Source organism: Myxocyprinus asiaticus, chromosome 27 (genome assembly GCF_019703515.2).
Source record: "Myxocyprinus asiaticus isolate MX2 ecotype Aquarium Trade chromosome 27, UBuf_Myxa_2, whole genome shotgun sequence".
Taxonomy (NCBI): domain Eukaryota; kingdom Metazoa; phylum Chordata; class Actinopteri; order Cypriniformes; family Catostomidae; genus Myxocyprinus; species Myxocyprinus asiaticus.
In genome coordinates this window covers 40,056,238-40,070,120 of record NC_059370.1, presented here as the reverse complement: position 1 = coordinate 40,070,120, position 13,883 = coordinate 40,056,238, and the positions used below count along the sequence as shown (strand labels likewise).

The 13,883-nt window shown below is 37.8% G+C and overlaps 1 protein-coding gene across 1 annotated transcript; it reads right to left on the bottom strand.

Moving 5' to 3' along the window:
- Positions 1–8,133: 8,133 nt before the first annotated feature.
- On the bottom strand, positions 8,134–12,144 carry LOC127418396 (dual specificity protein phosphatase 1-like). The gene is made up of 4 exons (XM_051659048.1): positions 11,569–12,144; positions 10,803–10,951; positions 10,455–10,674; positions 8,134–9,402 (listed from the first exon to the last, which is right to left on the bottom strand). The coding sequence occupies exons 1-4, from the start codon at positions 11,930–11,932 to the stop codon at positions 9,047–9,049; spliced, it is 1,089 nt and encodes a 362-aa protein (XP_051515008.1). The 5' UTR covers positions 11,933–12,144; the 3' UTR covers positions 8,134–9,046.
- Between the last annotated feature and the right edge of the window lie 1,739 nt (positions 12,145–13,883).

The following is a 13,883-nucleotide window of genomic DNA, read 5'->3' as shown; positions in this document are numbered from 1 at the left end:
GGTCTTACAGATATTTGGAGACTTTTGAACCCATCTGGTAGGGACTATAAATTGTTTTCATCAGTCCATAAGATTTAATCTAGAATAGATTTTATATATATATATATATATATATATATATATATATATATATATATATATAAGTCCCTCATTTTATCTGTTGTGGACTGGAAACATCTTAGTCTCAGATCACGCCCTAGTGAGTTTAGAGGTGTTGCCACATACGGCGCTTTAATGTATCCCTTTTGCAAAATCCTGAATGTTAAAGGCTGAAATCAATGTTTATATGGATACCAACTGGTCCTCAGTATCCTCTGTGGGCGTGGCAAATAGTCCAAAGCATGAGAACTCATGGAGTTGGAAGGGAATATTAAAAGTGCCGAGGCAGAGCTGAAGTGCCGAATGTCATCTGATGGCCTCAGAGAATTGACCCGAGAGATCTTATGCTACAGAACTGGCTCCAATTTTGCTAGAAGTTTATACAGAATCATTAAAGAATGGAAAGCTTCCGCCAACCATGACGCAAGCCCGGATCAGTCTGATATTTAAAAAGGACAAAGATCCAAGCGAGTGTAAGTGTTACCATCCAATTTCCCTGATCCAGCAAGACGTTAAAATATTGTCAAAAATTCTTGCTTACCGATTAAGTAAAGTTATGACATCTCTTATACATATAGATCAGGTGGAGTTTATTTGGGTCCGCAGCTCTTCTGATACCATTAGGCGTTTCATCAATATCATGTGGTCAGTGGCGAATGATCAGACTGCGGTCGCTACCATCTGACTTGATGCTGAAAAGGCATTTGATATGGTAGAATGGGATTATCTTTTTAAGATTTTGGAAATATACGGGTTCGGGAATACTTTATTGGATGGATTAAGTTACTTTATAGACACACGGTAGCAGCGGTACGAACAAATTGATTAATTTCTGATTATTTTACTCTGGATAGGGGCACTCGGCAGGGTTGCCCTCTTTCCCCCTTATTGTTCTGTCTTGCCCTGGAACCATTAGCAGCCGCGATAAGAAAGGAAGATGATTTTCCAGGGGTTGTGGCGGGAGGTATGGTGCATAAGCTTTTGCTTTACGCAGATGATATTTTATTATTCATCTCCGACCCCATTAGATCTATGCCTTGCCTCCACAGAATTATTCATTCCTTTTCTAAGTTCTCAGGATAGAGTCAGTTGGTCTAAATCCGAAGCTTTGGCTCTGACAGCATACTGCCCAGTAATGGCTTTTCAGCCAGGTGCCTTCCAGTGGCCCAAACAGGGCGTTAAGTATTTGGGCATTTTATTCCCAGCAAATTTGTGTGATTTAGTTAGAGTTAATTTGAACCCTTTAATAAAAAGTTTTTTGAGCGATGTAGGCAGGTGGGCTTCATTACATTTACCTATGATTGGGAAGGTTAATGTTATTAAAATGAATTGTATTCCAAAATTCAACTACGTGTTACAATCTCTCCCTTTAGATGTCCCCCTCTCTTATTTCAAGCAATTTGATATCATAGCGAAGTCCTTCATTTGGAATGGTAAGTGTCCCAGATTACATTTCAATAAGTTACATAGGCTGATTGACAAAGGTGGGCTAGGCCTACCCAAGATTTTGTTTTATTATTATGCATTCGGTCTCAGACATTTGGCTCATTGATCGCTTCCACCTGAGAGAGCCCCTCCCTGGTTTTGTATTAAACAGGAAGTTCTTGCCCCTATTTCGCCATTGCAAAGCCTTTCTATCAAACTAATCGGAGAAGATAAATTACACCCCTTTATCTCGCATTTGCACTCGACATGGACAAAAGTGTCCAGAGTGTCCAAATTATGTATTAATAAGTCCCCTTTTTGCTGGTCAGAGTGGATTGTGAAACGGGGTTACTACACTCGGTGACCTATATGGAGTGGAGTGTTGAGATCCTTTGAAAATTTGGTTCAACATTTTGTGATTCCCAGATCTCAGTTCTTTAAGTATTTACAGCTGTGCCACCTACCCTGTACTCTTTTTGGGTGTTGCTTACACTCCCCTAAAGCGGCAGATACTCTGGGAGTGGTGATTACCGCTTTTGGAAAAGGTCATGTGACATCAGTGTATTACTCCCTGTTAATTCAGAGTCTGGGGGACGGAGCTTTAACTTCTATCAAACTTGGTATTGGAGGAGGGAGTGTTGGCTAGGATTCTAAAAAACATCAAGTTTGCATCTAGAGATGCAAGGGTGCGTCTTATGCAATTCAAGATTTTACATAGATTCTATTAGACCTCCTCTAGATTGTATAGGCTTGGTCTTAAAGGAGACCTATTATGCTCCTTTTTACAAGATGTAATATAAGTCTCAGGTGTCCCCAGAATGTGTCTGTGAAGTTTCAGCTCAAAATACCCCACGGATAATTTATTTTACCATGTTGTAAATGCCTCTTTTTGGGTGGAATCAAAAACACGCTGTCTCTTTAAATGCAAATGAGCTGCTGCTCCCCGCCCCCTTTCCGGAAGAGGGCTGTGCCTTTACAGCTCGTGCTTCGGATGCTATAGCAACAACAAATCAGAACCAATATTACTGACACCGTAAATACCGGAGTTCAGCCATATATGTATGAGCAACTGTAAATGACGCAAAACATAGGCATTTTGAGTTTGTGATAGTGCTTCTTATGTAGAAAATCACTTCCTGCCTTCCATCTGCATTTCACGCCACAGCAACGCAGTGACGTGACGTCATGTGCAAACGAGCTATAACGACATAGCTCTGGTCTCCGTGAATACAATCAGAGACAATGGTAACTTTAGCTGCATTAGCCGTGGAATCAGCTAACAAGCACGTTCAGAAAGGCGATTTGCAAACATTCACAAAATATAAAGTGCGATACTTCAGGATGTAAAGCTGGAACATGAACAGTTGGTACTGATCCATGCTTGAGAGTCAAATTTTTTGAAAATCCTGCTTTATATTGACCCTCATTCACAAAGCAGTCCAGTGTAAAATGATTTGCACAAACATACACGAATTTTGGTATGTTTTGGGGCACATTTTCTTCAAAAACAAGACTTGTCCACTGCGTCTTCAGTGGCTCTGATGCCGGGAGTACATGAAGACTCTTATGTTCAATTTTACAGCCAACAACAGAACACTTATGACGCTTACGAAGCTGAGACATTATTCTTCTCACTGTAGCTGCTCCAGGGTGGAAAGAAATGCGGACTGTGTGTCCATCACTCTATGATAATGGTGGAGTCTGTCACCAGTCGTGGGCGTGGCCTGCTCTAAAGTGACGTCACTTTAGAGCGGATATGAAAACCATTCATTTTGAGACACTGTTTTTGATTAATAGAAATATAAGAAAGATGAGTGGGTGGACTTTTAACATTGTAGGGTGGTTTTGTACACACACTGCCGACTCACATTTATGTTCAAGTGAATTTTGCATAATAGGTCCCCTTTAAAGACACACCCACCTGCTGGCGATGTCAATCAGAAGATGGAGAAACAACCCATGCCTTTTGGGGGTGTGTTAAGATCTAAGAATTTTGTTTGAGGATTCAGAGTTTTTTTGTGTGAGGTATTGGGCACTCAAATTTTAATAGTGGTGGTTAAATATTGATTCTGTTTGTATATGTTTTGCTTTTCTTTGTTTAATAGATGAATCAATAAAAATGTTCATCATAAAAAAATCTTTTTTGTGGGATTACAGGATTTACAGTGTTATGTTTTCATGGCAAGGAAGTTGTAAAATTAGATATAAATGTACACAGAAAATGTTTTTTCACCATTTTATTTTGCCATTTTTTCACACTAAAATCATGTTAACGCTAAAAAAAAAAAAAAAAAAAAAAAATGACACTTAGATATTACATTATTTCTATATTTAGCGTACTACATGAAAACTCACCAGTTGTGTAAGGAAACGTATTTTTAATCCTCTAAAATAAAAGTATAAAAATTCAAATGGGGCATTAAAAGCAGAACTGCCTTTTATTCAAGACAAGTATCACTGCCAATGTTGTGCTAATTACAAAGCTTGTGAAAACACTTGGCTCTGCCGTCGTACGTGGTACAAAGGACAAGGCACAGAACACCCTGTACTTGGACGAACGCTGAGTGCGCCATAGTCATCACACTTTTCCCAAACGCCTTGCAGCTGCTCCTATTGTGCTCTATGAAGGGGTCCACCACAGCCCCGGCTCTTCTGAACACCCCTCCTGCTGTCTGACACCCCTTAAATGAGCTCATTGAGACCCCCGTGCCGGAACAATTGAATACACTGATCATATGCAGCAGGCCCGCAAAGCATTCCCAGTGTAGGATTCCAATGCACACACGAACACAGGTCAGAATGCCTTACATGTGGACGGGTCAGGGTTAAAGGGGATTGTTCAGATATTTTCCCAGCGATCTCTCGTTCACACGGGCATGAGTTCTAGTTCAAACAATGAAGTCAGCTGCATTTGCCTGTCTAATGACCTCTCTTAAAACAGAAGGTGCTCATCTGTCTCCATTCTGAAACTTATACTGGCCCCAAAAGAGTATCAGTATTTGGATGGACACTGAAGTCACACTTAAAAAGGTCTTTGCATTAGATAGCAAAATATTAAAGCAAGTGGCATCTACAAACAAAAAAATGCTAGAGATTTTCTCAGAACTTACTTACTATTTTTAGAATACTTTCTCAGCTGTGTTGGTCCTCACAATGCAAGTGAATGGAGACCAGAAGGTCCAGAAATTACATAAAGGCAGCATAAAAGTAATCCATAAGACTCCAGTGGTTAAATCCATGTCTTCTGAAGCAATATGATAGGTATGGGTGAGAAACAGATCAATATTTAAGTCCTTTTTTACTGTCAATATCCATCTTTAACCAGTCCCAACCAGTAGGTGGTTTATTGTGAAAGTGAAAGTGTAGATTTTAAGTAAAAAAGGGCTTAAATATTGATCTGTTTCTGACCCACACCTATCATACCACTTCTGAATATATGGATTAAACCACTGAAGTCTTATGGATTCATTTTATACTGCCTCTATGTTCCCTTTGGTCCTTGAAAGTTCTGGTCACCGCTCATTTGCATTGAGGACCAACAGAGCTGAAATATCCTTTTAAAAATCCTAATTTGTGTTCTGCAGAAGAAAGAAAGTCACACACATCTGGGATGGCATGAGGATGGGTAAATGATGAGAGAATTTTTATTTTTTGGGTGAACTATCCCTTTAAGTTTCTAGCAGAGTTACCACAGGTGTAGTTTATTACATTAACTGTTTATATGATCCACTACCAGAAACCAGAAAGTGTCTAAATACTATTCTGAAAACTATGTCTATTCTTTATAATTTCAAACCCAACACCTTTATTTTGTGAAATGTTTTGCTTGAAAACTGTGCTTGTGCTATCTTTTTTTTTTTTTTCTTGGTTTGATGTTTTACTATGCAATGAAATTCAAAATTCTGTCATTATTTACTTAACCTCATGTTGTTCCATACCAAATGACTTTCTTCCGTGTAACACAAAAGATGTTAAAGGGACAGCTTACAAAAAAACTAAAATTCTGTCATCATTTACTCATCCTCATGTTGTCCTAAACCTGTTACTGAATAAAAAAGGAAATGTCAGGCAGAATGTTATCCTCAGTCATTGCATGTGTTTTTCATACACAAAAATGGTGACTAATGCTTACATTCTGCCTAACAGTTACTTTTATGATCCACAGAAAGAAAGAAAGAAAGAAAGAATGTTATTGTTTGTTGAGTCACCTCGGTGCAACAGCATTTGCCAAGGAAAAAGATAAAGGTAGATAAAGGGTTTTGTAATGTTTTCAAACTAAACACCAAATGAGATGATCTTGCATTTAGTTAAATGTAAACAGAGGATGTGTCTGTTGTCTGTTTTGGAGGTAAATGTGCAAAAACTAAATATAAATGGTAAACTAAACATCTTAGTTCTTAGATACAGTTTTGAAGACATTCAAATTTTAGTTTTTACAACTCCGCACATTTAATGTTGCCATACACTTCCTGTGTTTAAAGGGACAGTTCACTTAAAAATGAAAATTCTCTTATTTTTTAATCACCCTCATGCCATCTCAGTATATATATTTTTTTTATTTTCTGCTGAACACAAACTAACATTTTTAAAAAGAAAATTTAAGCTCTTTCAGCTCAGCTCAGGTACCAACATTTTGAATCTCCAAAAAGCACATTAAAAGTAATCCAGTTCTGCTTTTAATGCCCCATTTTAATTTTTATATTTTTATTTTAGAGGATTAAAAATAAGTTTCCTTACACAACTGGTGTGTTTTCATGTAGTACACTAAATATATACACATTAAGACAGCATAAAAGTAATCCATAAGACTCCAGTGATTTAATCCATGTCTTCAGAAGTGGTATGATAGGTGTGGGTGTGAAACAGATCAATATTTAAGCCCTTTTTTTTTTTTTTACAATAAATCTCCACTTTCACTTTCACATTCTTCTTCTTTTTGTTTCCGGTGATTCACATTCTTCATGCATATCGCCACCTACTGGGCAGTGAGGAGAATTTGTAGTAATAAAGGACATAAAAATGTATATGTATCTCACCCACACCTATCATATCACTTTTGAAAATATACACTACCGGTCAAAAGTTTTGAAACACTTGACTGAAATGTTTCTCATGATCTTAAAAATCTGAAGGCGTATGCTTAAATGTTTGAAATTAGTTTTGTAGACAAAAATATAATTGTGCCACCATATTAATTTATTTCATTATAAAACTAAAATGTTTTTGAAATTGATGACTTGGATCAAATAATAAAGAAAAGCTGCAAATAAGTGCCCAACATAGATGGGAACTCCTTCAGTACTGTTTAAAAAGCATCCCAGGGTGATACCTCAAGAAGTTGGTTGAGAAAATGTCAAGAGTACATGTCTGCAAATTCTAGGCAAAGGGTGACTACTTTGAAGATGCTAAAATATAACACAGTTTTGATTTATTTTGGATTTTGTTTAGTCACAACATAATTCCCATAGTTCCATTTATGTTATTCCATAGTTTTGATGACTTTACTATTATTCTAAAATGTGAAGAAAAAAAATTATAATAAAGAATGAGTAAGTGTTTAGATTAAACCACTAGGGTCTAAAGAATTACTTTTACACTGCCTTTTGGAGCATCAAAATTTTGGTCACTATTCTCTTGCATTGTGAGGACCTACAGAGCTTAAATGTTTTTCTGAAAATCTTCGTTTGTGTTCAGCAGAAGAAAGAAAGTCATACACACCTCCTGGCTCGGACATGTTTGTTCAGTTCAGTCCACAAATTTTCAGTGGGATTCATTTCAGGGCTTTGTGATGGTCATTCAGTCCAATACTTTAATTTTGTTGCCTTTGAGCCATTTTATTTCAGCTTTGGAGGTACACTTATGATCATTGTCCTAGTGCCAAATGTGTATTTCTAGCTGATGTTTTGATGAGTTGCATCTGCATTTCTACATAATCCTCCCTCATGACGCCATCTATTTTCTAAAGTCCACTTTTTATAAAAAAAAAAAAATAATTAAAAAAACACAACATGATGCTGCCACCCCTTTGCTTTACAGTAAATTGCTAAACTTTGAACTCACTTTGCTTACATCATACAGTATAAAATCCTATTTACAGTGTTCAAAGCTTGTTATGGTTTTGTTGATTCAACCCTATGTCCCTGCTTGCACTCTTATTATTTAACTTATTAATTCTAGACTCTAGAATACTCTCCACCAATATGAAAGTTCATCTCTCTTCATTCAAATCTGTTATTTTGTTATTTCGCCAGCTTATATTGTATTAAGTTGAGTATATCATGTGTTTCACAATTGTTTTCCAGGGCTTTATTTCCAGGAATTAAATATCCTAATAAAGTATTTGTTGTACCTATTTAGTGAGACTTAATTTTTAATGAACTACTTATATATTTCTTTGACACATATAAAAATAAAATGTACCATTTTATTATGTTGGGGCTAGCGAAAATATTTAGAGTACAAATTTGAAACCCTTATTGCTGAGCCCTTGTCTACTCACCCTACTTTTTTTTTTGTCTTCTGTTATTTCTTTATAAGTTTTCTCAAATGTTTTATGCATTTGTGATTTCTAGTATTTTCAGAACTTCAAGTAATCCATTACATGCAAGATTGTATTGTATGAAAAGAAGTTTATTTGTCAGCAACAAGTACTACAAATATATGAAAAAAAAAATATATATGGCATAAGAAATATATTAATTTACTCAATAAATAGTCACATATATCAAACCAGTCCTGTAAGTGTCATTCCTGTTAGTAGTGCTTATGGGAGGACTCGTAGAAGACTGACAACAGTACAGACACATGAGGTATTCAGTGTTTGTTTACAAATAACAAACAAACGTTGTGAAGAATCAGATTGTGCTCTGAAAAGGCATGACAGGCTCAGGAATAATCATTTCAATTTCCACTGTCTTAAGGCAGAGCCTGCACAAACGTTCTATCTACATTCATTGTTCAAAAGGAAAAAAGAAACCAAGTAGCAGTACTCGTTTAGATTAGCACCTTCAAGTCTAACAACTATTCTCGTAAGAAATAACAGTAACAACATTCATGTAAAAAAGAAAACAGTCCCTGAGCAAACTGTAAGGCATAAGGGTTCTTTTGATGCTAACATATAACAAAAAACAAAAACAAACTGATCATCAAGATCAACCAAGTCAACAACAAACAAAAAATCCAAACAAAGACTGGAGAACTTTGATGGACAGGATAGCGGAGTGTTTAAACTTGGTTTTCGTCACAAACTTTAAAACAAACACCGTGATCCAACAATTAAGTCAACATCTGTGGAAAAACGTTTATATAAACAAAACAAAAAACAATCTGGTGGAGCTAGGCTACACCAGCCACCGACTCCTACGTACAATCATGGAATACTTGTAGCAACAAAAGGAACCACATGTTCTGAAGTCTAATACTGGAAAGATCACCTCAGGGATCATATAGTCATCACATAAATAAAACTCGCCCCAGCTTAAGAGGCGAGAACATAAGTCCGGCCACTTTAAATCAAGTACATTCAGCAGGATGGTGAGGTAGTAATGGGGCTCTGCAGGAAGGAAAGCGGGCTAGCCGCTGTGTGGACGGGAATGGAAACTGTAAAGTTGAATACTGTGGTGCTTTTGCCGATGGCGGGGCTTCCGGCCTCCGAGGAGCACGTGGAGGAAGCGAGGACTTGGGATTCGAACTGCAAGAGCTGCCCCATGAAACTGAAGTTGGGCGAGATGATGCTGCGCCGCTGTTTGACGAACTCAAATGCCTCTTCGAGCTTTACGCGGTTGGTGCGCATCAGGTAAGCCAAACAGATGGTGGCGGAGCGCGAGATACCGGCTTGGCAGTGAACGAACACACGTCCACCTTTGTTCCGTACCGAATCTGTGAAAAAAGAAAAGCAGATTTGTTAAAATGAGTTAAATGTGAAGTGTGCTGTTTTTCACTGTTCAACTTGCCAACCCAAGTAGGTTGATTCCCCCGATAAGTGTATAAACTGTGGCTCCATGGAGCCATCAAAAAATGTGTTTGTTTGAGCATCCCAACCACCCTGACACAGCATTTACATTTATGCATTTGGCATAACTACCAAAGCAACTTACAGAGCCCTTATTACAGGGACAATCCCCCTGGTGCAACCTGGAGTTAAGTGCCTAGCTCAAGGACACAATGGTGGTGGCTGTGGGATCAAACCAACAACCTTCTGCTTACAAGTTCAGTGCTTTAGTCCACTACGCCACCACCACTCTTTACTCAACATTGGCTCAACCACTGGTGCGAGTTTGGGGCGGGACTATCTGACTAATTTCTACATTTCCATTTGGTGGAACCGTCCTATCAGGGACCCCAAAGCTGTTTCAACTGATAGAGGCAAATAACAGTCTTCCAGTACTGAATCCCTAACTACACATTCAAATGCAAATTCTTCCCCACAGTGTTGCTAATGAAGGGAGCCATCTCATTAAGGAAACAGGAAAAGTTTCATCAGGCAGGGGTTCAAGTAAGAGGGGAAACACCCCCCCTGACAGGCCTGAATACACAATAGGGGGGTTGAGGGACCCCTGCTAAGAGCACTGATCTGATAGGAGGGTAACCAGAAAGCTAGAGACACTACCTTTTGTTCAGGCTGAACAAAGGCAGGCAAGCATTCAAACAGAGCTGCCCCATGAAAAGAAGATCAGGCCACGGCCTGGTGTTATTTAAAAAGGGGGCACCTCTTTATACAGGATGAGAGGATGATGTAAGCCCTAGTGGCTGTCAAGCTTGGCCTGTGCAGCTGGTCGGTTTTGGAGGGAACTTTTGAAAAATTCAGTCCAGGCCTCCACTGAATGGGGGCTTGAGTTGGGAGCTTGCCTGCTTGCCAAAGTCCCTCATACGGTAACATCTGTTCCCTGTTTCATAACAGGGGATCAAATAGAGCAAAAACAGAGACTCACCGATAAATTCGATGGCCTCATTGAACCAGGAGATGATATTGGCTTTATGGTTGTCCTCCACTGGAATACTTTTGTACTGGTAGTGGTCTTCAAAGTGGTTGGGGCAGTTGGAAGAGACGTTAATGAGGGCTGTGATTCCCAACATGTCTAGCATGTCTTTTCTAGATGCATGGTAGGCACTGCCTAAATATAAGAATGGCAGGATTTCTACTGGGCCACCCTGAAGAAATAAAAACAAAATGGAGTTTAAAATTAGTTGACAAGTTGTACACGTTTTTAAATCTCATGCAAATAAATTACTTCTTCCATTGCAAAATTGCACTAATGTAAAGAATCTATAGTGGTTACCTGGTCATATTGAGGGGTTGGACATGAATTACAAGAGGTCTCAACGGTGTTTGGATGGAAACTGGAGCTCAGAGGTAAACTCAAGCCCTGTGGTGGGACAGGCTTGGTACACATTTCAGGAAATTCTGAGGAAAATGTGTCAAATCCACCTAAAAATAGTAAAAACAGAAGTCATTATTTTTGGTTACAGTGGAAATTACAAGTGTCAGCTAAAAAAATAACTAATACTAACTAACACTCGAAAACATTCGGTCAGGATAATACATGATATATATATATATATATATATATATATATATATATATATATATAATACATGCTTTATAAACTCTTGTGACCTAATTTACTTATTATACAGAAATGAAAAATATTAATATATGTAGTGAATGATTTAAATTTTTTAGATAAAAATATGTATAGTATTTATTAGGCATATTATAATAATAATGTATTCATATATAAATTACTATAATGTGCCTATCAAATATTATTAGGTATATTCAGGCCTAAACAGGAAAATAAAAAACTATTAATATTTTAAAGTAACTATATATATTATACAGACAAGGTAAATTCAGGAACTTTATCTAAAACTCAAAAGGTAGCCAACGTTTTTCTTAAATTATCTCTATATATACACATTCAACTATATACATTCTACATGTTTTACTCATTATACAACAATATCTGCATGTGCTACCTATTACGATAAGACTAAGTCAATGACCAGATAAAGAATTGTTGTTATTGAGCAACTTGTTCGTACCTTTAAGAAAGAACACACTTGCTCCACATGGATTGCGACACAAAGCGTTCACAGCGAGCATTAAAGTCCCATCTTTCTTCACTTCTCCTATATCTCGACTCCGGTCATCCAGGAAAACGACACTCTGGTATGCCCCGGACAGAAGTCTGTTCCTGGTGTCCTCGTTGGGCACAATGTGCTCCAGTCCCAGACCCCCTCTGGCCCTTCGGCGCACTATCGTACTAAAGCGCACATTAGCGGAGCCCGAAATATGAGACGAGCTGAAGGAGAAGAACGAGCGACAGTCCAGAACCAGACAGCCCGAATCATCCAGGAGATCCCGAAGCGAAGCAGAGTCGATGGCGGACACTTCCATGATTACCATAGTAGTAAACGATAGATCTAAATATATAAAAAATAAATAAATAAAAAAAAGTTCTCTTTTTAACTGTGTTCTTAAAGTTCGCGAGTCCTTTGTTCGCTTATAACGAGAGTTTGTTCCAATGATAGTCCGTAATAGCGATAGTGAAATTCGAATTGTTTTCAAAGCGGAAAGTCGTTACAATGTATCCTCCTGTTCTCGTTCTACTTTGAAGGGCTCTAGGCGGCTGTTATATAGTCACCTCCCCCTCCCATTGAAGTGCGTGACGTCAAATGCACCGCCCGTTTTGGCCCGCGGCCCGCGTGAATTCGCACGTACGTCATGTGTGGTTGAGCCTGGTCAACCAAACCCACATTGACTGAATCGGTCAAAATACAATCGACATCAGCAAGCCGAAAGACTGGTACTCTGGTCCAGTTTCCGAATGGTGTCATTCTGCGCTTAAGTAAATGTGTGTGATGACGATGATGATATTGTTGTTGTTGTTGTTGGAATGGTTGTGGTGTCCCAGACCCAGTGGTTGCTCTTTCACGGCTTATCGTTCTCATTAATGCTTCGTATAAGTATCAACTTTGTCTGAGATGTTTCTGCTAGAATTACTTGAGACAACATCGATAATAATAATAACTGTTTTTTTATTTATTTTATTTTTTTCCCCTCAGGATAAACTCTGAGAAGTAGTCAACACCCCACTTAATCTTGTTGCTGTCTTTGAGAAACTATCAAGATATTAAAGAGATTTCATTTTTGTGACTTTCCTATGGTGCTGGCGACTGTTCCTGTATATGATCATCTCAATATGTAGCCTATACAATTCCTCTTTTACAATGAATTGTCTAAAATGAAGTTTGGGATTTTTCCGTGATGTTATTGTTTGATGTGATTTCCTTTTGCTCCTGCTTCGATAAATAATAAGATAGTTATTGAACCTGTCAGGGCACTAATAAAAGTTTATACTTTGTTTTTATTGTACAGGAGTACATAGTGTGCAATGCCGCGAGAGCAAAGGCAAACCATAAAAGTTAATTACTGTATAGAAACTTGCGGCCTGGTAAATTTCCATCAGCTTCAAACACAAAACAGGTGGTATATGGTGCTGAGACATGACATCTGTTTGTTCAAGACAATGTTTTGACTTATATGTATACTTATGGGCAGTTTACTTGCTCACTTGAAACATATATTGGAGAATTTCTCTATATGCCAGGTTTCAGTTGTCATTGAATCATATAGAAATTTGTCAACAAAGCTTTTTCTATGGACTTCCTGAAATGTAATGTTTTTGTTTTACTGGTTAACCAGTTGGCACATTCCTCACAACAGTGAATAACGTGTTGCCATGCATGAAATTATGATGCAGTGTGTGTGTTTTTCTACCCTCAAAATGCAAACCAACTACATGTTAATTGCTGACTTCTAAAAATCAAATCAGTTTATGTATTAAATGCACAGTTTTATTTATTTGTTTTGTCGCTCTCATATATCCCAACTTGCTAGAAAAACAAAGATGCTTTATGATCCTTTTAGCCTTATTTGCTTTATCATGCAATATTTGACTTTGTGCCAGTTTATTTTACGTTTTATCTCAGAGTGACAGTCACAATACTTTACAAAAAGCAAAATGACATACAGTATGTAGGTCATGACGTCAGCTTTGCATTTCTGAAACTTGAGTCAGAACTTGTGGAGGAATGCTCTTCGAATCATTTCTGGTTTTGTTTGACAGAACCGAGGAAACAAAACAAAACAAAACAAAAAGTAAGAAGAAAAGTGGCATCAACATTGTTCATGGCAGCAACAGCCGGTGGAGGTGGATTTTACTGTTAAAAAACACTGATGAGTCAGCACAGAAATGCAAGCCACAAAATGAGACTGTAATGCCCCAGAAAGACTATGTACCACATTTATGTTTGAGATTTAGACAGCACTGCTCGCAATTATTTCAAAACCTTTA